Genomic DNA, 25675 nt, shown 5'->3' with positions numbered 1-25675 from the left:
CCCTTCTCATTTCAAGAGAGCTTGGGAATTTAAGCTGCAATTGAAAAGAAGCATAAAATAAAATAAAATAAAATGCTAACATTATCTTGGATAATGTGTATCAGATAGAGTTTATATTCTTCTGATGTTGAAAAGATATCCTAGAAGAGGCAATTATTTTAATTCAAATATTCTTTTGCTTAAGCCAGTTTGCAAAAATACAGGTACTCTATCACACAAGTGTAAGGATGAATATAATCAGAACGAAGACAAATAGCTGCAAATCAGAAAAGCTGATTTCCTGTTTTTATTCCACGGAAACATCCAGTATCTCAAATTGTAGTAACATTCCACTTTGAAATAAAAAGCCAAAATTTTCCACAAAATTACATCTACGAGAATTGGTTTTGAAACATTAGACTCCTTAAAGTATTTCACTCTGTCCTAATGCAGTTCAGTTTATATTGTTTACTGTCAAATTAATAGAAGCAGACAACAAACTCAAACTCATCATGACAACCCTCCCTGAAATCACTGTGCTCTTTATATGCATCTCTTAAGTGTTTTGCTTGCTGAGTATCAACTTAATATTTTTCAGTTTGCTAGCCTGCCAAATATGCTCCATTAATTGCTAATAAATTAGCAAATCGTTCAGACAAACCAATGGGACTTTGGAAGTTTAGTCCTAACCATTTGACACTTAAGCAAGGAAAAAAGGAAATACAAAAAGTTAAAAAGAATAATTTTTTAGCCATACTTCCCTCCTTGTCTCTTGGTCTATAATAGATAAGCACATGAAATTATCGGAAATATGACTCTCTCCTTCTCAAGCCTGTGTTGAAAGAGTTAATTGTTTAAGGGGAGGGGAGTGTCAAAAAGCCCTTTTTATTCCTTAACCTCTGATTACTGACACACAGTATTTTCTTAGTGACTCTTGAAAGGTATTAAGCATTCCTGAGGAAGCAATTGCATTTATGTCTCATCTGCTCCGTCTTCTGCCTTAGTTAATGGAGAGCATCCAGCCAGGGGAGCCTTGGGTTAGTGGTGCTTACTGGTAAGCCACTCCACAAGGCACTCATCAAGACTTTGTAAGGCTCTTCTCCATGCTTAGAATAAGCAAAGGAGGCTTTTGTAAAAATTGTATCAAGGCGTTAGATGACCAAACACTTCTAACATAGTATTATGGAAGCTAAGATTTCATAAGTCCTTAAAGGGGATCAATACTTTTGAAAAAAGACAGGCATGTGCTGTGAAGACTGGTGGTCTCCACGCTGTACCAGCTGTTTAAAGTTACTGCATATATGATCTCCTCGCAGAAAGGGGTTCATTTATAAAAGCATTTATGTTCCTTAAAGCAAATGTGAACTAGCACTGAAACAATTTTTTAAAAAATGTATTTCCCTTTATGATGAAAACTATTTCCAGTTCAGTATATATAAAAATGGATCTCAGGGGTTTCTCAGAAGAAATCTTCTGCAGAATCTGTTTATCCTAGAACTGAACCGGGAAGGACATGAGAATATGAACACCAAGACTCAAGGCATTTATTACCAAGAGACTACAAATTATCTTTCCAAATGGGTATATAAACTTGACATGACCTACTCTAGGAGCTCTCACCCGTGTCCCTGTAACACATGGTAGCTCTACTTACATCAGGCAAAGACACCCACAAGCTGTAGTAAGCACTGAGTCATTCTCCTAGAGGGAGCTGCCTTCAATGTACAGTTACAAGATTTGCAGGCGTCTCCCAAAGACCAACACTTCTTCTGTCTGCCACTCTAATTTGCTGCCTAGAGGTAGCACCCTGCTTTAATCTGCCTAACTCTTCCAAGTCCTAGGTGTACGTACCTTTCCAGGAACAAAACTAATGCTTGCCTGCCAAGGCTCATCATCTGCATTCCTTGTGGCAAAATGTTTTCCTTAGCAATTTCCCATTTCTCTCACAATTCTGTATTCAGGCTTTTGGCTCAGAGTAACTTGAAATGTTTTCAAAAGGGGATCTTGTTTCAAAGGGCAAGAGATTCAAGGTGCTCTGAAACGCAACAGAGTTCAGCAACTGGAAAGCAAGGTGCTGTAATTCACATCCCATTGCAAGAAGCTTGACTGTAGGTTGGGGCACTGCCAGAGGGCAACCCACGTGGAGGGAGTTTTGTGTGATGGTATTCTGTGTCCCCAGAGTTTGAGAAGCATGTTATCATAAGGATGCCCAAGACCCCTTTGTCTTTCTGGCCTATTCTACAGCCACTTTCAAAACTCACCATCTGGACAACCCTACTCTGGCGGCTTTCCTTCGGCCATCATACAACTGGTGGCTGTGGAATCATACATATCAAGTTGGCATACTGTATATTAAGTCTTAGTTGCCTCTTTTTCTTCATCTTTTACCGCTCAGGCAGAGGGAACTGCATCTTTTTTACATATTTGTGCTATATACTAACCAAGAATAAATCATGCAAGTGGAAAAATATAAGGAACAAAGCATAGAAAAATAAAATAATGTGATTATGTCTGTGGCTGCTGTTCCCATGGACCTCAAGCAGAACATCTGCTGCTCTGCACATCTTTCATTCTTTTGAAAGGTAAAAAAAAAGCTACAACGTAAAAGACCTGACGTTCCTTGGCCATGGCTGATGCCGAAGTGGAGAATTTTCCAGGGAGGATCTCCGAACTGCCCACTCACTAGCCTATTCAATTTTTTAAGGCTTTGGGATAATACAGGCTCATTTATTGTGCAGAAGTGGCCTGCATGTAACTTCATATCAAGGAGGTTTGATGATTTTTCAACACATGAAATTCCAGGATTTTCCTGGCCTACTGACAGCCCTTCTGAGCTCTTTCTCTTTTGCTACTTACATGTGTGTATTTAGGTATTTTGTTTGTGTTTTCAGGCCATTGCCCTTTCCCATTTTCATTGCTGCAATGCTTCTGAGGGTTGTGATCTCACCACCAAGCCCACAGCTGCTGCAACACTACAGCTCCAGCCCCTACAATCAAATGCTTGCATACATCTCTGCGTTTACCTAAACAAAGCTTTCAGAATAACCTGGGACGGCAAAAAGCTTTCTGTATGTCAGACCTAGTGTTGTTAAGTCATATGACAAAAGGCTCATGCCCTGACACAGAGGAGCACGAGGCGTGACAGCAGGTGGGGCCACCCTAATAACCTCTCTGGGGACACACGTGGGCTGGGGCTGACATCATCAGGTAAGACAGAGGGAGAAGCTCTCCTGAGCACCTCACAGCCTGGGGGTGGCACGCTACGGGGTGCAGGAGAACAACACCTGGGGATGGCACAAACTTATAGGATGTCACAGGGAGGAACCAAAAGTGGTGAAAGGGAGGGATCGTGGTGGTTTGGGGAATAACAAGTGTGGGAAAATTAGGGGATAAAAGAGGCCAGTGGCTGGTCAGGTCAGTACACTTGTCTGGTCGTGCCCTGTGTTTCATTGCTGCTGTCTGTCTTACCTGCTCATTAAACTCCATTTCTAACTATCTCCTGGGTAAGGGGGTCCCTACTGTTGCTGGCAGGCAAGTGGGGTAGATGGCTTGGGAGCCAGGCATGAAAGCGGAGATAAGCCCAGGCCAGATGCATGTGTGACAGCTGGAGGAGCTGGCTGCCAGCAAGGCCATTGGGTCCAGGCCAGCTGCAGGGGCAACTGTGAGGTCTGGAGTCCAATGTGAGACCCGTCTCTGCACACGCATGTCTGTCTGTCTGTCTGTGCCATGGGAGATGCAAGCACCCAGGGCCAGCCACCTGTAGACTGGGTGTCCATGGCCAGTTACTGGAGGGATCCGTAGCCTCTTGCAAGGGAGTCTGTGTGCTTGCAACTGGAGTGGAGCTGGGGCCCTTGGGGGCTCGTGTCCCCCAGAGTTGCCAGCAGCTACTGGATAGATTGGGTGTGTGAGGACAGCTGCCATCCACATGGTGGGTAGGTGTGGATTTCCCAATGGTGTACCTTCATCCTGATCAGATGCAGAGGGAGACAGGACCAGAGCTATTTGGGTTGCTTGAGCAAGTGCTGTGTTTTCTGGGTGTGCTGGTTTAGACTGGGATACAGTTAATTTTTTCCGTAGTACCTTGCATGGGGCTATGTTTTGGATTTGTGCTGAGAACAGTGTTGATAATACAGAGATATTTTTGTCATTGCTGAGGAGATTACACAGCATCAGGCCTTCTCTGCTTCTCACCCCACCCCACCAGCGAGCAGGCTGGGGTGCACAAGATGCTGAGAGGGGACACAGCTGGGACAGCCGACCCCAACTGGCCAAAGGGATGTTCCTTACCACATGACACTACACTCAGCAATAGAAAGCTGGGGGAAGAAGAAGGAAGGGGTGATGTTCAGAATGATGATGTTTGCCTTCCTGTGTGACGGAGCCCAGCTTTCCTGGAAATGGCTGAACACCTGCCTGCCGATGAGAAGTGGTGAATGAATTCCTTGTTTTGCTTTGCTTGTGGCTTTTGCTTTGCCTATTAAGCTGTCTTTATCTCAACCCACGAGTTTTCTCACTATTACCCCTCTGATTCTCTCCTCCATCCCACCAGGGGGACAATGATTGAGCAGCTGTGTGGGGCTGAGCTGCTGGGGAGGGTTAAACCACAACATTGGGTTGTGCTGTGTGGCCCCATGCACACAGGTTTTGTGTGTGTGCCTGTTGGGAATTCATGCGCAGCCTGGCTACAGGCCACCCTTACCCGTCGGGCTGCTGAGTCCAGCACCTCCCAACAAGCAAAGTTTCATGAACATCAGAATAGAGTCCCCACATCCAGGGTCTGCTGAAAACAGTGGGGATAAGTGACCTGAAGTCTGGTATTAAATGAGTTTTAGAATATTGGGGTATCTGAATGAAGGATTTCTCTTAAACAAGGAAGATTTACAGACACATGGGGTCTGCCTGGTCTTTGCTGGCGGCTGCTTAGGGATGTGTATGGGGGAAGTAATTTCTAACTGCTGCACTGTCACCTCTAACTCAGCGCCTACACAGAAATAAGAGAAAGAAACTATGGAGGGAAAAACTTGAAGCTGCAACTAGTGCAGAGTCTGCAGCTTCTCCCATTGGATTTCATTATTGCAGGGACATGCCTCCAGGATGGCCGTGCTTGTGGGTTTCATTCTCCCATGCTGCGAGGGATTATACAGCTTCCAGCACAAGATCATCACCTACATGACCTGGGGCTGCAGGTCCCTCCTACTATCCAGTTACCAGGAATTTTCCAGTAAGTGAGAACCCACTGGGAGGTGTCAGTGATAAAAGCCAACCTGAGAAGAACCCTCTCAGTGTCAGCATTGAGAACACTAATAAATCATTTAGCCCAGCACTTCTAAATAACAGTCCCAAAGCAACAATATTTACATAAGTTTCTCCAGCTCATGCACAGATGGCCTCCTACTGCTTATGCTGCGAGAGAGCTCTCAGCGTAAGCAAGAAGCACCCTGAATGAGAGAACAGCTCAGGTTATTTATGGGGACAGTTTGCATGCTTAGCTTCGGGGGCTAAACAGTGCAAAATAAAACAGAGAGTATTTCCTATGAGTCTAGGAATTCTGACCTGTTTCTAAACAAGCATCTGTTTGAGCATCAAAACCATAAACAAGCACAGGAAAAACCCTGCGAAAGCAGAGCAATGGAAAGTTTTCAAAACCTCTTTAAAATCCCTGAGAGCCTTTAGAATTTCTGAGATTCTTTTAAAATTCCCTTTCAAATTCCTGAGACGTGGTATCGAGTGGAAACATCACCTTGGGACTTGCCAGGACAACTGGCTGCGTTGGCTGTGGTGCTGCTCGGAAGAACTGATCCACTGCCCAGCTGAGCAGAGATGGCATGGGGGATGCCTTGTGTTCTCCCACCAGGAAAACAAAAGACAAGGTGAAAGCAGGTCAGCAGTATTCACTTGTCTGCCTTCTGGTCCCAAGTGAGACAGTTTCACTTTACAAGCATTGCTAAGTGTGAATAGCTGGCCCACACTCACTTTCCCCCGCAAAGTAGCTTTTTTAAGTACCTTTTTTTAAGCTATGTATTGATACGAGGCAATCTTGTCACATGAGATGCACGCACAGTTAGGGCTGTGACACGGCCCTGTGCTGAAGGCTTTGGTTGCAGCCTCACGTTGAAAAAAAGAGTAAGAAAAAAAATCTTTCCTCATTTCTAATGCTTTCCATGAAATAAGTGATGGCCAAAAAAAAAAAAAAAAAAAAAAAAAAAGGAAGAAAAAACCCAGGAGGTAATAAACATGTCAGTTCCAGAGGGCTGCTTTGGAGGTGTCCTTGGGGACAAGCTTGGGTTTACCTGGTCAGGTTTGCAAACTGGGCAGCCAGCATCACTGGGCCTCCTCTTTGTATTGTCACCTCCCATTTGCTTCTGTGCGGGCTGTGCTCCTGCAGGCGGTTCAATAGGCAGATAGCTCACTTAGTCGGAGTCCTACCTGCAGGGTGGGCATGGGCATCCATCCCTGTTTGCATCACACCGTACTGACATCCACCACCTACGTGCAGGTGTGACATTGCTACCACAAAGCAGGAACATCCTCTGCCTCAGAAAAGCTGTACCAGCAGGAGTGTGGAGCACATCTCAACATGATGGTCCCTCAGCAGAGACCACTTCTCAGCCCCCACTGACATTTTCAGCTCCCAGATGAATGCGAGTTAGGATTTAATTCCACCCAACAGCCTCATAATAAGAAACAGATTAAAACCTGGAGGAGCATACTAATTTAAAAAGCCATTACACCAGAACAGTGAATAAGGCACTAGCTCCGTGGAGTACGGTAGAGAAGTAATCCCAGCCCAGAACAATACCATCAGGTGCCGATATCACCGTGTGACTTTCCTTGCAAGACTTGTGTCCCATTCGGCAGCACTTTGCACAGCTGGGGCTGGGCCCCCCTTTGTCCAAGACACTCATCTCCCTGGCTTGTGCCTGTATCCCCAATCTCCTCTCTAAAGCCAGAGTATTTTAACTTTGCATGATCTCTCTTCTCTGGGACTGGGGGAAAGGAAAAGATACATGGTCCCTTGTCTCTCCCCTTGCTCAGACATGCAGTTCCCTTGCCCTGGGAAAGTTACCTGAGACAGCAGAGTCACCATGAACATGGGGTCAGTGAGTCACAGGAGTCAGGGGAGGAAAAGAAGGAAGCTGCTGTACACAGGCGGATGGGCACATGTAGCTTCCAAGGAGACCAATGTAGGAAAAAGTGTATGGGACTCCTGCTACCCCTTCTGTGCTGCTGCCCCCCCCATCCAGCAAAGTTGCAGTGCCCAGAAGGATTAGATCAGTGGGGAAATCAGAGTTAACAAAGCAGGCATCCCTGTCCTAAACCACTGATTCCTTGCCCCAAAGTTGAGTAGCACCGAAAACCTGACAGCATGTGGCAACAAGCATCCCCCATTGTTGCAATAAGGGGCCTTAAAGAAGAGAGGAGACATGGAGGAGAAATGCACACTTTGGGAGAAGCGAGCAGGCTTGGAGAGGCACAGGAGAAGAGTGGCTTAACGCTCAATCTAAAGGAGGCTGAGATGGGACTTCAAATTCAGCTGTCTAGGAGAAGGAAGGCTGATCCCTCAGTTCCACGCTATGTGGCAAAGACACTCTAAAGTGACTGAAACAGCTGGGTGAATGTCTTAAGAAAAAGAAAAAGGATCTCTCTAGCCTCCACTTAATATACAGTCTGCTCACTCAGCAGGCAGACATTTCTGGTGCAGGGATTTACAAAGCACATATCAGGGAAACGAACAGTGAAACATGCAGGTCAGAGTGGGTGGTCAATACGGTGACCCAAATGCAAAATGGCCTGGCACTATCTGTTCCACATCATTGCACCGAGCATTTGTACATGCCGCATGGACGGCCCTCCTCACTGAGGGCCAGATCCTGGCAAAGATCCCCTTTCCCCGTACTGAAATTTTAAAACTATAAGGCAGCTCCAAGGCTTGGTCCATATGTCAAAAATACAGTCATGAGAAGAGCTGCACATCTAGTAGGAGCAGAGGTCCACTAAACCACAGCTGTGACTTAAAGAGTACAGATGAAGACCCAGGTAAAGTATAGCAACCTGTTCTTTGCACCATACAGCATTCCAGCTTCCCACAGTTCGGAGATTTCTGCACCAGAGGTTATGTCTGGACCATTGTCTGGACGTATAGCTTACTCACATCCTCCATGGAGAAGGGAGGCTTGTTCCCGTGTGAAATAAGCAGATATCCCAGTGGAAGTACTAATGAGCAAAACGCCTCCGTGGGACAGCGTGGTCTCACATGCCACAACGCTGAGGGTTGGGAGCATCCTGCCACCCTGTCAAAGGGTCCCAGCTTGGAGCTTGCTAAGGCTCTGACTAGGTAATGGTATCCCCGTGCTGGGCGTTAAAGGAAATATTTCCTTTTTTTCCTTTCAGACTGTGTTGAGGTTGCCTCTGTGCTGTGGGGCTGCCTTAGCAATGCTTGCTCATGGCAGGCGAAATCCAAACCTCTGATGAGAAGTCCCTCCTCAGTCTTGCTTTAGGACCCACCTTCCTCAAGCAGCGGCAACGAGCTGTACACCCAGCAGCAGCTTGAAGCCGGGGAGAAGGAGCAGGCTGGCCAGCAGAAGCTGATGGTGTCCGCATTGCCCTGTGACCCACCTGGAGGTGCTGGTGGACCTCAGGAGGCGCGGCGCTCAGCAGGAGAGCGGTGCTGGTGCTGCCCTCGGGGCACTGCTGTTTGCTGCTGGCTGAGCGAATGTTGAAAGCATAGACAGTTTCCATGAAAAATCCTCAGGAAAAGCGATCTTCCGCCACTGTGCCAAGGAGGGGGATGCAATCCCTAGGGAAGCTCTGCAGGCAGCTGAAGTCTGTGCACCAGCCTTGACTGGCTGGTTTAGGCCAAGCTGGAGAGGTGGAGGCCTTCCTACAGTTCCTTATCCCCTCGGATCGGCACGTGCATGGCTTTGGACACAGGCTTGGATCTGTGAAGACTAAGATTTGGTTTTAATCATGTCTTTAAGGGAATATAACAAAAAGACGTGAGCATATTGGTTTGAGGTTTGAATACCTAATGGAGCAAATACCAACCAAAACCGCAACTGCTATAATTATCCACTGTGTAACAGAGATTTCGGTTCACCGTCACAGTAATTTAAAAAGTAAGGCGTTACCTGCATGTAAATCATAAGAGTATTTTTTAAAAAGGCAATAATCCTAGAACAATTTGATTTGCTCTAGTAACACGTTCTGAAAGTCAAATTTCTATTTATTTATAGACAATAAAAAAGAAAATATTATGCCTGTTTTCATGTGGCAGACTTAGAAAACAAAAAACCGTCACAGGAAAAGCATTTGTGATGGAAAATTACTGTCCTCTCCCTGGGACAGCTCAGCCTGTGAGAAAGAAAGGGAGGGCAAAGATATATTTTTATATATATATATATATATATATATATATATGTATTCATTGATATATATATGTATAGACTCTGCATATGTCTTTATATGTATATATTTATATAGAGAAGCAAGAATCATAATTTCAGGAGAAACTAATATGAATATTTTTAGTTAACACAAGAAGAAATAATACTGTTTCTTAGGCTAGAAGGGAGCAACATGTGCTCCACAAATGCACACGTCCTTGGCTGGAGCCCCAGACATTAGCAGTTTTAGTGATGGTATGAATGAAAGGCAAATAAATCCAGGCCCTGGTTCCCACCACCACAGCTCCTAGCACGTGTCCCAAAGACATGAAGTGCATCTGGGTATGGAAAAGCATGCACAGGGGCCTAAGCGCTTCCCCAGCTTTCCCATGGGAAGACTTCAGGGGGGCTATGGGCTCTATAGGAGCCTTATATGCTGCACTCCATGTTTGTGAAAAGCAATTATAATGTCAATCATAATACTTGTCTTCTTTCTGTGTAATAAAGAGCATCCCTAAGAGAAAGAACATCTCATTCAAACTCCTTTGCTCTGCTGCACCCTGTATTTCCCAAGCTTTGTCTAAGCCAATCCCAACAAACCCCGGCACCAACCCCCTTCCTTCTCCATCTGCCGCAGGAGCTCAGCACTTCCATAAGCAAAGCTGTTGTCAACTTGCATCCCAGAAAATCAGCATCCAAAACCATCAGCTGGTGCTTTTGTAAATAAAAAGGGAGGCCCATTGGATAAAACCCATTGGAGACTGGGCAGATGCTCGGCGCCTGTGCGTGTACACATGCACCGTGCCACCTACCTGGGTGGATGAGCAGTGGGCACTGAGGCAAACTTCACACGCAGTGATGCCATCCAACTTATGAGGAAAAAACCCTCCACCAACTCTTCCAGAAAAAAAAAAAAAAAAAAAAAAAAAAAAAGCCTTGAACAAACCAGCCCCAGGCCATTTCAGCCAACGACAAAGCTAACAAGCAAATCAAACAGAGAAATATCCCAGCAGACCTCAACTGGCTGAACAAACAAACGGAGAAACTCAGGTTCCAAAGAGCAGGGGAGGTGGATTATGAAACAAGATTTTTGATACAAAAGGAAGCTTACAGCTATCTCTGGTGATTAGACATGGAAGAGAAAGGTCGCTCTGGGTGTCAGACCACACTTCACACACACGGAGGTTATTCAATCAATATTTGTCCTGGAATCACATGCAGCGGAAAAATTTTCAAGTGAATGGTCAGCAGAATTTAACGCTTGTATTCATTCATGTTGTGCTCTTGGATGCACATGTGCTTTTAAATCTAGCACAACCTAAGCTTCAGAATCCAGCAGGTTTTTAAGCAAAATACAGAAAAACCTTGGAATGAAACACTCAATTTGTATAAGCCTTTCAGTTACATCTTTGGCAGGACAGAGACCCCTCAACTATGATTTTAGAAACAGATCTGTGGTAGGAGAGAGATTATTTGAATCTCCATGTTCTGGACCTAACAGGAAAAATAATTTAGTTAAGGCTCCAGAAAGACAACCCTGTCCACAGAAACCTCCCTGAAGCAGAAGGGAGGGATTTATTCCTGCCATCGCTGTGTTCCCGGGCCATGATGCTGCACTGGCATTAGAGGTTTTATTTAGGGTCATGGCAGTAACAGCAGCAAGATATAATCCTCTGATGAACGGACAGCTGTTACCCCCTGCCTTCATGAAAACGATGATCTCAGGTTGAGGATATTGTTGCCTTGAATCATCATATTTTTATTTTATCCCCCCATGAATTTGCCACAGCAGATTGTTTGCTTATATTCGGATCATGAGTTCATGAGTCTTTTTTCCCCCACCTGGCAAGAGTTAAAGGAAATTTGACCATAGGGGCCCTAAGCCTGGACTTTAGAATTTGGCTGCAAATAATGATGATTAAAAACACAAACAAAACAAAACAAAAACAGACAAACCCCAACCCTCTTGCCTAGTGACTTAATGACAAAACACACGCAAGGCACAGCACAAAACCCAGTTCACTTCAGGTTGTGATACAGCTGATGAGTGGCATTCAGATAACTGTCACAGGGGCGAGATGCCTCCCACTCCTTAAAACAGTCGTTTTGTGAGACTGAAGTGAGCTATTAGCGCTCTCTAGGATTGCATAGGGGTTAATTGCAGATGCACAGGGGATAGCCTGGAAGAGGAGAGGAGAGGAAAACTCTATTCAGCACAGAGAGTTACAGAACAAAGGCAAATACAGAGGCAGGGTGGCTGCTTCAAGGCAGAAGCTTTCAGGGACAAGTTTGTTTTAATAGCCTAGCTGGAAATTCACTGGAAAAACAGCTCCATCAGCCCTGGTCAGGAAGAGTGAGGGCAGAGATCATGTTCCTCTGGCAGTCTGTCCTGCCAAAGCAGTCGTGCTCCAGCACAAGACAAAGCATTGCCATATCCTGCATCTGATGTGCTTTCTTCCTTGTGCAGCTAATGCAAAAGAAAAAAAAGCCTCTGAGCTTGTCACACTGCATTAAAGATCACTTTGACGGACTTCAAACAGCCTGCTGAAATCATCCACTGTGCAGACAGTGTCGCTCTGCTTCCAGGGGAGGTGCTTTGGGAGGGCAGAAGGATGAGTGGGGAGTGCTGCCCAGGTCAGGGACCACATCTATGTCCAGGGGAAACCCTCTCTCTCCACATGGTGGGTGGAAAACTGGCAACTCCCATGCTGACAGGGTTTGACATAGCACTGTCCTGGGGCATTCATGGCAAAAATCAGTCCTGCTTCTCTTGCAAACCATTTCTCTTCCACCTGCGCACCTCCTCCCCTCTAAAAACACTCACCCTCAGGGCAATGCTGACCCACATTGCTGCTGTTTGGGGAGAGGAAACCCCCTATTCAAAGTGGGGCATCCTGATACAAAACAAGGTTTATCCTGTAAATGCTGAACAGGGCTGGTACATTTCATGTGGGGAGTTGCTCTTTCTAGGTTTCACCCACAAAAGGCTCTTGCATTTATATTTCCTAACACTTGCAAGGGAATATTCGAAGTGGAGAGGGCAAAGAAAAACCCTTCATGAACATGATCTGCCCCTTCCAGAGCTTTGGCCCTCAGTCTGTTTGGTACTGGGCATTACAGTGTCCTGCCTCACCGCATGCTGTCCTCTGGCTCTGAACTGGGGCAAACCTGCACAGAGTTGAGCACAATTAAAATGATGCTTTGCTCTGTAATATATTTCCTTAAATAGCCACACACTTGGCCTAAAATGTCTTGGCTTGATGCCCTTTAAGATACCAGCTTTGGAAACAATTGCATACTGGATTTGAGCATTTGAAGTTCTGGAACAAATGACCCTACCTGCATTTGTCATCTTCTTACCTTTATGAGCCATCGTCCTCCTGCTCCTCTCTGCAGTCCAGATATGCTTCATACAGAGTGATAAAAAGCAACATATCCCTCACTTATCTTGTTCAGGCTGGCAAGCAAATATTCAAGGCTCAAGACCAGCAGATGGCTATTCAAACAAATTCACATCTTATTGAGTCTACAAAGGATTAACACACCCATGTTTTCACTGTGCAGTTCTCCTGTGAGCTGTAAGGGCTGTTGTAAAGACAGAAGCTGTGAACGGTTGTTTCCAAGGGCACAGTATGATTCATGATATATTATGAAATATTATATTTGGTCCACTGAAATGCTGATTAGGTGTCAGGCAGTTTAAAATTCCTGTACCTTCTTAAGAACAAAAATAGGGGGAGATGACAATGTGACATTGCTGTTCAGAGCAGCATGAAATTTAAACCAGGAAATTTCTTGAGATTAGAGAGAGGAATTTCAATGCTAATTGAAGAATGGCAATTTTCTTTCTCAATAGCCTGTTCCTCCTCACTTCTTTTTCTCACAAACACACTTTCTACCCCCAAAAGTAAGCAATCGCTCAGGTGAAACTTTACAGGGAGGTGGGACCTCATGGCTCCTGTGAGCTGCTGAGGTGGCCTGTAACACTAGCACCGCACAAACCAGTGTCGGCAGCAGATCTCTCCTGAAATACGCTTCAAGTTTCTCAACACCAAGTGTCAATCCTACCACATCACCACCAAGACCTTTTCTTGGAGGTTTTTGCCACCGCCTTAAATCTAAATGTGTCTTTGGAACCTTTAGGACTTCTTGGGGCCATCTCACCATCATCTGCCCTGAGCATGACAGGAGAAATGACAGACACAGACGGTCCCTATGCCTTTCACATATGGATGGCTCACCCTGGACCCCTCTCCACACCTCAAGTGAGGTGTAAGGGGAATTGTATTGATGTTACAGCATCAGCAAGGGAAGCCAGGACTATGCCAGCAGAGACAAGATACACATGAACCAGCACTGAGAACAGAGCTAGAGAAGACTTTTGAGCAGTGGTTACAGGAGGGAAAAGATCAGGACTCAAGACACAGCTTTGACATCCTTGTTTCATTTCTTTCCACTAGAAAACTTTATTTCTGGACTCATAGTATGGGATGGGACAAGATGGGACCACACCTGAGGTTTCATTTACATCTGTACCCTTGATGTATACAGCCCATCCAATCCCACTAAACCGCATATTTCCCCCAATTTACAATCTTGCCTTGAAATTCAAGTCCCAGCCTCCCCGTAACTTCCATTCATTCATTACCCGCTGGCAAAGAGCTGCAGGTTAAGTTCTGCCTCCTTCATATCACTGACGGGCATAATGGCTACTTTGCTGGCAATTTTAACAGCTTCAGGTCAAAAATAAAGCACAGATACATTTGATCAGCTTCAGTTCAGGGAATGAACACTCAGAATACTGATTCAAAGAAGTATTCAGCTAGCTGCAGCAGTCGCTCTGGTCTCTGACTGACTGGTCAGACTGATGCTTTTTTTCCCCAGAACCCCTGCTTTTCAAAGCATATTTGAGAGACTTTTGAAGTTCCAGGGTTTTCTTCTGTAAGCATTGCTCCTGCTGCAGGTCAATATTAAGGCAACATAAAACTCTTACAATATAAAACACAAGACCTTGTTTTTCAGAGGAGATAATATATTTAAGGCAAATGTTAACATAAAGCCAGACTTTAATATGATCCCTCACAAAGAATAGTACTTTAATCCATCAGTAGTCCCATTAAAGCCTTTGGGATTACTCCTGCAGTATGGTGCTTTTCAAAAGGGGCATAGTCATTAGGGTGCTGCTCTGGGAAGTTACACCATGGTTGCAAGGAGGGTGCGAACAAGCTTTTACTACTGAGAATCTACTCGTTAGTCCTAATGATGGTTTGAATGTGGCTGATTGCATCTTGCCTCACTGGCAGAGTAGAAAAGAACTCTTTCAATTAGTTTTGAAAATCAATTAATTTAATCTGAATACTGCAGAATACTTGATATTTACAGAATATTTAGGTTTGTGCTAAACCTCAAGTTTTTAGCCAGAAGCCTCTGGCTTTCAGGCAGCTTGTTCCCATAGGAACCCAGTCACACTGGCATTATGGAGATGGCTAAAACATTTCCAAAAACAGCTACCAGAATAATTCTGCTATGTATTCCTTCTACTGCTCCAGTTTGAGTGTATGGATTATGTCTTATTATATCTAGTTGGAATTACATCCCCACAGGACAAAGTGAAATACAGACACACACACACGCACGCACGCACATAAGCACACGTTCATATATATAGAGAGAAAGCCCAAACGTTGTTAATTCCTTTTGGTGTGTATTTGAGCTATTTCTTTTCTTTTCTTTTTTTCTTTTTCTTTTTCTTTTTTTTTTTTTCTTGAGGGGCTGGCACAAAAACCAGCAACCTCCAGAGAGTAAATTAGAATGAAACCATTCACTTTTTCCTGTGGAAGAAGAAGGAATTACTACTGCGTCAAACTTCCCAAAAGAGAAACCTGCAGATGCACCAGATATATACCAAATGCCATGCTAGGAAAGCTGTACCCTCCTGCTACATTGCTGCTTCGTTCAGTTTGCTTTCTGGCCCCTAAGTAAGTTTTCTTTTGTACTGAATTTTAGAATGGATCTGACAGATTCTTTCCAGCTCTTATTTCTTTACAGCTTAATGGATTTATCCCTTCCTTGAAGCTCAAGCGGGTTTGTATTTTAGTCTTTTGATTTCAATGCTGTCTCTCTTCCCTTACTTTCTTCTACACTTGAATGCTTCATTTATTTAAACAGCCTCATTGATCTCAACATGAAGATTATTGCACCAAGGTGCTATTCAGCTTGAGCAGAGACAGCAGAAGACTTTCGATCTGTCTTGCCAGGGGATTGCCTTTCCATTTATGTCATTTCCATATGTTGCTTACAAAACTTTCCTGAATGAAAAACACTCACAGGGGAAATGTATCCTGTTTAGACCAATTTTTAGCAGCTTTAATTTCTATTGGATTATGTAAAATGTGCATGTGGCAAGTTATGGTTATTTGAGATCAGGTTGAGCTGCTGTTCTCCCCCGCCATGGCAGCCAGCTGCCCCGGCAGACCCCAGTGCAGAGCTGGGGCACCCATGGCCATTCCTCCCAGGAGCGCGGAGGGCTGGACTCCCTCCCCTCCCAACATGAAGGCAAGCAGGAGGATTTGAGAAGTGCAGGCAGCAGCCCCACGTGAGCACCAGGGCAGCAGCCCAGGGCTGCAAGGAGCCTCGAAAGACTTCCGGGGGGCTGTGGTGGGAAGCCTGCGACCTGACCCAGCCTGCAATGAGACCCCCTGGCCAGGCACATGCCAGCATCAGAGGCATGCAGCATTTGGCAGCTCAGAGGTTTTTGGGGGCAGCAGCTGCCCATGATGCCCCACAGCCCACAGCTGAGGCTGTCCCCACATCCCCCCCCACCAAGGTCACCACCATTCCACCTTCCTTCTCAGCAGCTCAGTTGCTTGTGCCAGTTTTTTTGGCCGCCCTGGGACAGAGGCAGAGCTGATCCGGCTGGATTTTATTACATTGCAAGTTTGCTAGTGGCAAGTATTTTCCTGGGAGTATTGCTTAGAGGATCCAGGCAGGACCCATGCCTCATCCTGGGGGCAAGGAGAAGTGGCTGCAGAGCTCCCAGACCTCCATGCAGGTGCAAGGGTTTTATTTCTCCCCTCTGGTTGCCTGCTTTCCACACTGGCCCACCATGAGTGCTACCCACCAAGGATCTCCCGAAGTTAAAAGGGTTCTGAAACCTTCCCTGAGATTTCAGAGTGAGCCAAGTGCAGCAGTCACCAGATACCACATTGCACGCAGGCTGAAAAATGCCATTGAGCCGAACCCAAAACTCCAGCTCCTGCCGCCAAAGTTTTCCATTTGCCTCCCTCATTCCCCTTGGAGTCACACACCCAGAATTTAATATTTTCAAGAGGAAAAAAAAACCAACCATCCTTTGAACCTTTTTCCCCTCTTTTTCTTGGATATTAAACATTTCCAGTCAAGCGGAACTTGTAGGAGAGTCTCTGAAGTGAAACACTGCACCAGCACGTCCCTCCAGGAACTTCAGATGCTATTTATTTAATGCTTTTACTCATAGAAGACCATGTCTGAGAAGGTGTCAACAGCGTTTTCACCCTCACCCGGCTCCTCAGTCTGACTGTCCTGTGAACTGGAGGATTTTCCTACCCTCGGCAACCAGCAAAGTGAAGGACTTGCTCACATGAATGTTTCAAAAACCTGCAGCCTCTTTTAAAATTATCCCAAGGCGATTAAAAATTAACAGATGCCATGACGAAGACGGATGTTCTTCCAGGCCTTCCTCTGAAATCTTAACGCTAAAGAACAGGACAAATCACAGCTGTCACTTAATGAAAACCTTAAAGAACCTCTTTTTAGCAACCAGTCGTTCTGTGCTACTGCAGTTACAAGTTGCTTTTTATTTACAGCACTGCTTAAGGAGATTACCAGGCAGACAGGACATTTGCCCATTCCTCATTTAATAAAGACTACTCTATTTTGAACCTCACGCCTATGTTAACTTATTATGATACTGCAAAAAAGAAATACAAAATCCTGATTTCACAGAAGAAAGCTGCAGCAAGACAAGGACAAACAGAGACAGGGGTTGTTTTCTGTACAAGTGCCCACAGTTTTTGTTTTTCAAGGGAGGGAGGAGCTATGTGGCCCTGTTCCCATTTAATCGCTCCAGTAGAAGCCAGCAATAGCCACATTCCAGTTGCAGTTCCGACATGGCCACCTTCCTTGTTTTGTCTAGTTATCCCACAAGCTCACAAGGCATGGGAGAGCATTTTAGCAGCACCCAGTAAAACAGAGCTCCCAGTTCAGTGTGGGTCTGTAAGGGATCCAATAGCATATAGAGCAAACAAACCACAGCAGCAACAACAAAAAAACCTCAAAGCCAGCTTATGTTGAATGAGGAACTTTAAAAAAGCATGCAAAAAAAGTGTGAGGGGGAATTCATGTCGGATGTGCACGCCCTTAGCCCCCACTCTGCCCCCCGTGTGTTTGCATCAGTCCCAAGGTTGGTATCTTTTCCTCCTGCAGCTCCTTCCCTCTCCACATCCTAACAGGCTGCTCCCTCCTCTGCTCCGCTTGGCTGCTTTGCACCCGTGGCCCAGCAGCTGACTCCCCAGTGCCTCAGAGCTGCTGGGAATATCCCTCCCAGCACTCCTGTAGGTCTGGGGACTGGATGTGCTCGGCCCGTTCAGCAAACGCAGAAGGCTGAAGTTCGCTCCATAAAGATATATCCTCATTGGCAGTTTTAGCTGCTAGGCAGGAGTAAGTCCCTAGCTAGCATATGCAAGCTATGATTCAAAGGCTTAAAACTGGACAGAGGTGGGTGGATTTTGACAGAAAGGGCACCTCCTCCTCCTTCCCCAAGCCCCACCTCAGAGACAGAAGCCCACCTCCTGAATTCTTGTCTCGGTCTTGGGATGCTGGGGTATTTCAAAGGAAAGGTCACAAGAATTCCTAATGTGGGTGAAGCAATGTGTTTTTCTTCGTCTTGCCCTTGGAGACAGCATAACCATTTTGACCAAAGTTTTCCAAAAAACCTTTGGCCTGAATTGGATCTAGCATGGATCTAGCAAAGGAAAATGTTAAGTGTTCTTAATAAATGGCTGTTGCCACCAGCTTCACCTAAAGGTACTATTGGAGTAATGATATGGACGCCAGTTTTGACTTATCTAGATTGCCCTAATTTCTCCTAGAGACAAACGACTATCGAGCTGGCTGTACCACCCCTATGCGCACTACTAGCTTGCTGCAGAGCTCCGGAACCTTTCAAGGCATGCACAAACATCACGCATGCCACACCTCTGACATCCAAAATAACTGGCAGGTTGGGTGCCCTGACCATCCACACCTCAGCTGATCTGCAAACACACCATTTCGTCTTCGCTGAGGGCACCTGCTTCTGCACGCCCTGCCCTGCCGTCACACACATGACTCCAACTATGATGTTAGGCAGTCACAAATCTCCCACTTTGCCGCTGCCATAGATGAATTTGGTTTTACGTTAACTTGGTAGTGTTGGCACCTACCCTGGAACAATGCAAGCACACAAAGCTAGGCTCTTCATAGAGTGGCAAGTGTGGACCTACACCAATCCAAGGAACGCTGCTCTTCAAACAAGGGGACACTCACTGTAGTGTCAAGCTTTTACATTCAAATTAGCAAAGGCAGACCTCAGCAAATAAAACACTGAGGCTCCTGAAAAATCACCAAAGGGAAGCACAAGTACTTAGCATTTCTGAGAATCAGGCTAAATTTACAACAGACTGAAGGTTAGGGCCTGGCACCAAAACAGGCTTTGCTATCCAGACGCAGTGTTAGTCTTTTGTAAAGAATTTGTACTGTCTTTATCCAATTTCCATTCTTAACTGTGGCTCTCACTGAAATGTGTTCAAACTCCCTCTACTTTTTTTCTGCCAGACGCTCCTTCTAAGCAGAAGGATTACTGATTTCATATTCCAAGTCTTCCTCCAATGTTACAACTGCTTTCCTCTTTTGAAGTGCAATTTGCTTCTGAAAAGTGACTCTGGGAAGGAAAGAAAAAAGCATTTATAAAGATTGCACACTTCTTGTTTCTCCAAAGTCTTGCACAGTAAGAGTGCTCACAGCTACAGGAAACCTGTTCGACTGTTGGGATCTGATAGTGATATCCATGACCACCAGTAATATCAACTAGTGCGCAGAAGCGTTATTATCAGACTACATCTTTGCTGAACCTTGCGTAACAGCATTACCTGACTGATTCCAACCATCAGAAAACAAGCCTGCCAAAATTACAAGAGACAATTGCATTTATTTTTTCTTCCCCTAGCTGCCTCGGTCCCGCAGCTCTAACAAGTATCAGTGACAATAAGAAACTTGTGTTTGTCACTAAAGCAGGCAAACACTGTGCTGAGGCCATTCAAGAACTGGCCTGGTGACTCACGCTGGTGACTCACAACTGGTTATTCCTGCAGAGTTAACTCTCAGTATAATACAGATCTTGCCTCTAACTCAAATTCCAGGTGAAGTTTTCAATTCACCTGCAAAGGTATTTTTAAGCTTGACTTGGCAGGCGGCTCAGAAGCCCAGCTTTAGCTCAAGGTCTGGGGCCTCTTGGACTGGCTCTTCATGTCCAGCTGGCCGCACGCTCGCACTGCAGCAGGACTGCCCTCATGCTGAAGCAAACCCAAGTCAACATGAGGCTTCTGCACTGGATGAACTCTCCTCTAAAGGCAAGGTACTCGGAGGCACCGTTTGTCCAGTCTCACTTCTCAGACTGGCAAATTGCTGAGCTTTCGTTTTTGTCCCAACTCCCGCCAAGCTCTCTGATCTCTTTAAAGCCAGCCTCTCCAGTCACCTGTGTTAATGGGCCCCCCAAATTCCATGTTGTCTCCGAACACCCACAACTGATGAGTCTGTCTTCTAGTTCTTGGTGCACGGGGTGAAAAAGCCATCGTGCTCTACCACTCCTATTACCACTTGTCATCCAACCGTTTACATAAGCCCGTGACCTCTGAAATAAGAGCATTTGCTTGTACTTGGGTAGAGCTGGTTGGTTGGAAAAGAACTCGGGAGAGGGAAATGATTGAAAAAGCAGTGACAGAATCAAGCTTCCAGAATATGTCTTTTTGGCTTTCCTCCCAGGTTTGCTATTTCCGCTAGTCAACCACTGGTTCCCCATCAAAGAAAAAAGTTTCAACCAGCAAAGTCCATTTGTGTAATATTTCCACATACCCTCCAGCAGACAGGACTACTATAGCATATGTAATCATCTATAGCTTTGCTAAGCACAAATCAAAAGGACATAAGTAGCTGGAAAAAAAATTCACCTTAGGTTGTGCACATTCATTTAAATTTGCTACTAAATGTATGAACAGGTCTAGAGAACCTGATATTCCTAACATGCCAATTATCTTTGTACTCTGGTACCCCACTCGTTATCAAAACCAGCTTCCCTTCAGACTGAAAAAGTCGTACTTTTCTTCTTGCATGTGGCTTCCTCAAACAGATTTATTCTCACATGCAGTAGGAGGGATGTTTTAATCCACCATCAATGTAATTTTTGGAAAAGGTGGTCTGTGCAGATGCAGTCGTCCCCAGAGGTGGCTTGTGCATGTTAAGACCACGGGCATCAGTTTAGGTCCACCGAAGTAGTTAGGCTGGTGAGCACAGACACGCAATTTGCAAAGGTTGCGCTGGTGACAAGGTGAGCTCAGCTGAATGAGCCAAGCTAGCAAAGACCTACAATTTATTCCTGACCCCTCTAATTCTGATGCAAGGAGGTTTGATAAGCTCAACTGTTCACACAAGCATTCCTGACCTCAGAGATAGTACAGTAAAAAATCAGGTGCCAAAAAGCATCTGGATGCACCTGTGGACAAGGTGGGGGGTAACACTTTCCTCTGGGACAGCTCTTAGAGGAGCTCCAGAACAGAGGTGGTGGCTCCATTTAAAACAATGCCTACAACAGACTAAACTACAGAGATTTAACCCAACACAAATAGTTTTGTGAAAGGACTACACACTTCTGCATGCATAAAAATTGTCCAAGTTAGACCAGCCTCTGGAACCCCACCTGGCATTTCGGTGGTGGTTCTCCTTCCCAGACCTATATCTCATGAGAAGCTGGATTTGGAAAATATGCTCCAGGATTCAGTTGCCATAGCAAGTTTTTAAGCTCCAGAGAAAAATACACACTGTTTCTGCTTCCCTCAAAGATGCAAGAGGAAAAAAAAATCCCACTGTATACCTTTCTCGGCTGTAATGTGGGAGGCCTGAGCTTCATGACCTATCTGCCATCTAGTAGCAGTCCTTGGACCAGATGTCAGCATCCAGTGAACATGCTCTCAGGCTACAGAGCTGGGACATTTCTCTGTTGACCCAGGAGCCCTCCTCCAAAAAGTCCTGAATTCTCTTAAAAGTAGTACTGTCTGAAAAGGAGCATGGAGCTCCTCCACAGGAGCTGAGTGCATCGTTGCCCTGACACCAGACAACTCACTGGCTTCCACTGCAGGGATGGGGCCTCTGGGCAGAAACGGGCATTGCCTGCCCCATCAAAAGGGGGCAGCAGGCCTGCAATTCCTCTCCAAAACAGAAGTTTGAAGGACACTGCAACCATGGAGGTACAGAGCATCCACCCAGCAGGTGGGAGCTGCCAGCTGGGCTCTTCTCTGAAGAGGCGAGTCTAGCACTCAGGCCTACCCACTTCCCATCCAAATGATCCATCTCTGACATGCCACAGGGACAGGCACACCAGTGCCCTCTGTTAAGCCAGCATCAATGTAAACCTCAAGAGAGCAGACTGAAATGAGAATGTCCATCTCAAAATAGCACTTACCTTTCTAAGAAGGTGGGATCTGGGAAACATCCTTGTCCTCCATCATTTCCTCTTCCCTTGCTCACTGCTTCCTGCCCAGGATGCTGCCCATACAGCATCCTTACTACATAAGGAGCACACCCCTGGGACTTGGCCCATTAAAGTTCAGGTTTTATGGCACTCAGTAAAGGCCAAACATTCAGAAATCAATCCAAGTCAGAGAGCTCCATTCTAAAGTCTCTGAATGCTCAAAAGATCAATTTCAAAAAGATCATGAACCTGGGTCCATAGCCTCCTCCGACAATAGGATTAGGTTCCCCTTGCTGATCAATCTTTTTTAAAAATCAAGTTAGCACGCTTTTGATAAAATTGTAGGGGACATTACGATATTTTGTGAGTTTGGGATGGCTTGTAACTCATCTGCCAACTATAACCGGACTATAAATACAAGTCATTGTAATGTTTTATGAAGAAGGTGCACGTCGCTATCATGCAACAACCATATGCTCTGCTGTTTGTATGGATCTGTTATCCAACCCTTATATAAGCCGTTGATGGAATTATCATCGCAGGACACTTGCAGCACAGTTGTGTGATCAAAGTAAAGTGATGAAGAAACGAAGGAGCTTTGTGCTGAGGTGAGACCGGCCACTCGCCATCCCCAGCCGCAGCTGCAGGAGGAGGGAACGTGCAGACCCACTCAGCTGCACGACAGCCATAACTTCGGAGAGGACAGGGAACACAAATCTGGGGCTTGGGCTACATAGCAGAGGGCAAAGTAAATAATTGCACGTTCTGTGGTGCAGGGGAGAGGGCAGGGTCGGGGAGGAGGCTGAGGGAAAGGCTGGGGGGGCTGCTTTAATGGTTTAGGGAACTCGTGCGACGTTGCCTGCACGCACCCGCCCTGCCCGGCAGCAGGCCGCCCCGGCTGCGCCCCCCGCCTCTCCCTGCTCGCCCTCCGGGTGCCCCGGGCACCGGCCCCCACCCGTGAAAAGCCGCGGGGCAGCACCCCGGCCGGTTTCCGCGGCACGGCTGCATCTCGGTGCCGGTGCCGCAGCCGCAGCCGCGGGCGCGCCGGGCCGAGCCGCAACCCCCGGGTCCGGTGCTGCCGGTGCCAGGCTCCGACGGCCATGTGCCGTGTACTACGGGCACAGGCTCCACCTTCCCCGGCTCCCGCCCGCCCCCACGCATCCAGGAAGGGAAAAAAGAGGAGGAGGAGGAGGAGGAGGAGGGAAGGGGGTGAAAGGGAAAAAAAAGAGAGCGAGGTTGAAAGGAGGGAGCTCGCCGAGACCCACCCTTCTCCCTCCTCCTCCTCCTCCTCCGGGCTGCTGGCCGGGCTTTTGTTTTCCTCCAGCTCCCCATTTCCCACACGTGATTGCCGTGTTATTGCACAGGGCGCTCCGCGGCGCGGCTGCACCTATAAATACGGAGCGGGCGGGCGGCGGGGGCCCGGGGCAGCGCGGCGCGGCGCGGCCGGGCGGAGGGCACCGCCGCGTCACCCCCATGCATCCCGGCGGGCCGACGGCACCCGTGCCCCGCCGCCCGCCCGCCTAAGGGGGAGGCAGCGAGAGGCAGCGCCCGGCCAGCGGGGAGGGGGGGGGGGGGAGCCGACCGACAATGGCGGCGGCCGCCACCGCCGCCAGCCCCGGCAGTCCCGCCGCCGGGCCCCTGCCGCCGGCGGAGCCCTGCCCCAGGAAGGGGCCGCCGCCGCCGCCGGGGCCGCCGCAGCCGCCGGCAGCGCGTAGCGACCCCCGCCGCAGGCAGGCCGCGCTCTCCTTCCTCACCAGCATCTCCCTCGACGGGCGGCCCCCGCCGCCTGGCAACGACGGCCCCGCCGCCAGGCCCCGCCAGGTCCCGCCGCCGCCGCCGCCGCCGCGGCTGGGCAGCCCCCCGGTGGCGCCCGCCGAGCCCCCCCGGGCCCAGGAGGAGGAGGAAGAGGAGGAGGAGGAGGACGCCTTCGCCGCGGTGCAGGTGCCGGCCGCCGCCTTCCTGGGCGCCGCATCGGCGGGCAGCCGCGGCCGCCTCAACTCCTTCACGGCGGGGGTGCTGCCGGCGCCCTTCGGCCGCACTAGCCCCCAGGGCCCCGCCGGCGCCAGCGGAGAGCTGGGGCAGCCCGGCCCCGCCGCCGCCTTCGAGCTGCAGCGGTCCCGGTAAGCCGCGCCGCGGGGATGGTGGATGCGCGGGATGCGGGGATGATGCGCGGGAAGGGCGGGCGGCGGCCGGGCGGCGGGGGGCGGCCGCGGGGAGGCCCCTCAGCCGCGGGGCGGGAGCGCCGGTGGCGCGGAGCCTCCCTCCGCCGGGCCGGCCGGGCGCTCCGCTGCCGCCTGGCCGGGGGGAGCAGCGGCAGCGGCGGGGCTGTGCGAGCGTGCAGGGGCAGGTCTGCCGCGGTGCAGCCTCCCGGGCTGCGACGGCCGTGCACGCCTGGGCGCGAGTGCCTGGAAGTCGGGCTCCCGCTAAGCCGTGCGGGCGGCAGGCTGCACAGCCGCCGTCCCTGGCGGCCGCCGAGCGCGTCTCCCGGCGGTGGTCACCCCTTCCCGTGGCGGGTGGCGGATCCCGCCCGCCCTGCTGCCCCGCTTCATGGGGCCAGCCCTGAGCCAGGCGCGCCGCAGCCGGCTCTGTAGCCCGCAAAGGGGAGGGGGATCTTTGCGTCGGTGTCCACGGATCAGGGTGCACACGCGTGGTGTAAGCGGCGTCTCGCTCCCGCCCTAAATAAGCTCTTTATCTACAAGCACTTCGTGTTCCTCTGGGTTGTGCCTTGCCGCCGGGTACTTTTTGCCTTCTAATTCCCAAAGGAATAACCTCACCTGCCTGAAACGCTGACACTTCTGGCTCAGAAGATGCAGTCATGTAAAGACGTACAAAGGCATATGCGTTAATTGTTCCACGGGTACAAAATTATCTTCCTTCGTTTCTTCAACAGCATACTCGGGTATCAAAGTGGGTGGGTGGGGGGCAGAGAACCGGGGAAGAAGCTGGAGGAAATGACTGCTCTCCCCAAACTCACATCGGGCACCACTCCCACATTCCCCATTTGCCACACTCCCTTCTTGTTTCTCCCTTGGACAAATAGGTAGACTTTGAGTCACATGCTATCGCAAGGCTTTATAAGGGTAATTGAGCGTAGATTGCTCTAGAAAAATCCCTTTCTTAACCAACCAGCTTGGAGAGATTGGAGGTGTTCCAGGAGAAAGTTGTCTTAGCTGTGTTGCCCCACCGTTGGTTGGTTGGTTTGGGGTTTTTTTTCTTCCATCTGGATTGTATTGGTGGCTTTTTGAGCCCCTTTTCAGGTGCTGTGCTAGGGAGCCCCACCTTCCCAAGCAAAATGCCTGCTTGTGGGTTACCACCCATCTTCTCTCCATCATGTGTCTCTCAAAACATTTCCTGCGGTGACAACCCTCTAATTGCGCCGTGGATCACCGGCACAGCAACGTGACACACACACACACGTTTGTGCATTTTGGTCTGTGATGTGGTTCTGCACGCTGCTGCCCATGGCCTTCTGAGTGAGAAGTCACCCACAGACCACGATTTTGGAATTCCTTTTTGCTCTTGAACTTCTTACTTGTTGGTGATAAAGTGCTTG

General features: G+C 48.0%; 1 protein-coding gene and 1 long non-coding RNA gene across 3 annotated transcripts in view; one reads left to right on the top strand and one right to left on the bottom strand.

The window, feature by feature from the left end:
* LOC114017504 (uncharacterized) overlaps positions 1–10475 on the bottom strand; it is a 41327-nt gene extending 30852 nt beyond the window's left edge. The window contains exon 1 of the long non-coding RNA XR_003562596.2: positions 10175–10475. This is a non-coding gene — a long non-coding RNA (uncharacterized LOC114017504). The remainder of the gene's footprint in view (positions 1–10174) is intronic.
* A 6637-nt stretch (positions 10476–17112) lies between these two features.
* CABLES1 (Cdk5 and Abl enzyme substrate 1) overlaps positions 17113–25675 on the top strand; it is an 80568-nt gene continuing 72005 nt past the window's right edge. The window contains exon 1 of one of the 2 annotated variants that reach the window (XM_055704629.1): positions 17113–24242. In XM_055704629.1, coding sequence (XP_055560604.1) covers positions 23710–24242 — 533 coding nt within the window. In that variant the 5' untranslated portion in view covers positions 17113–23709. The remainder of the gene's footprint in view (positions 24243–25675) is intronic. The other variant, XM_055704628.1, reaches the window with a different exon arrangement.

The sequence above is a fragment of the Falco cherrug genome, chromosome 3 (assembly GCF_023634085.1).
Source record: "Falco cherrug isolate bFalChe1 chromosome 3, bFalChe1.pri, whole genome shotgun sequence".
Taxonomy (NCBI): Eukaryota; Metazoa; Chordata; class Aves; order Falconiformes; family Falconidae; genus Falco; species Falco cherrug.
The sequence above is the reverse complement of the archived record's forward strand: the minus strand, read 5'-3'. Positions and strand labels throughout refer to the sequence as shown.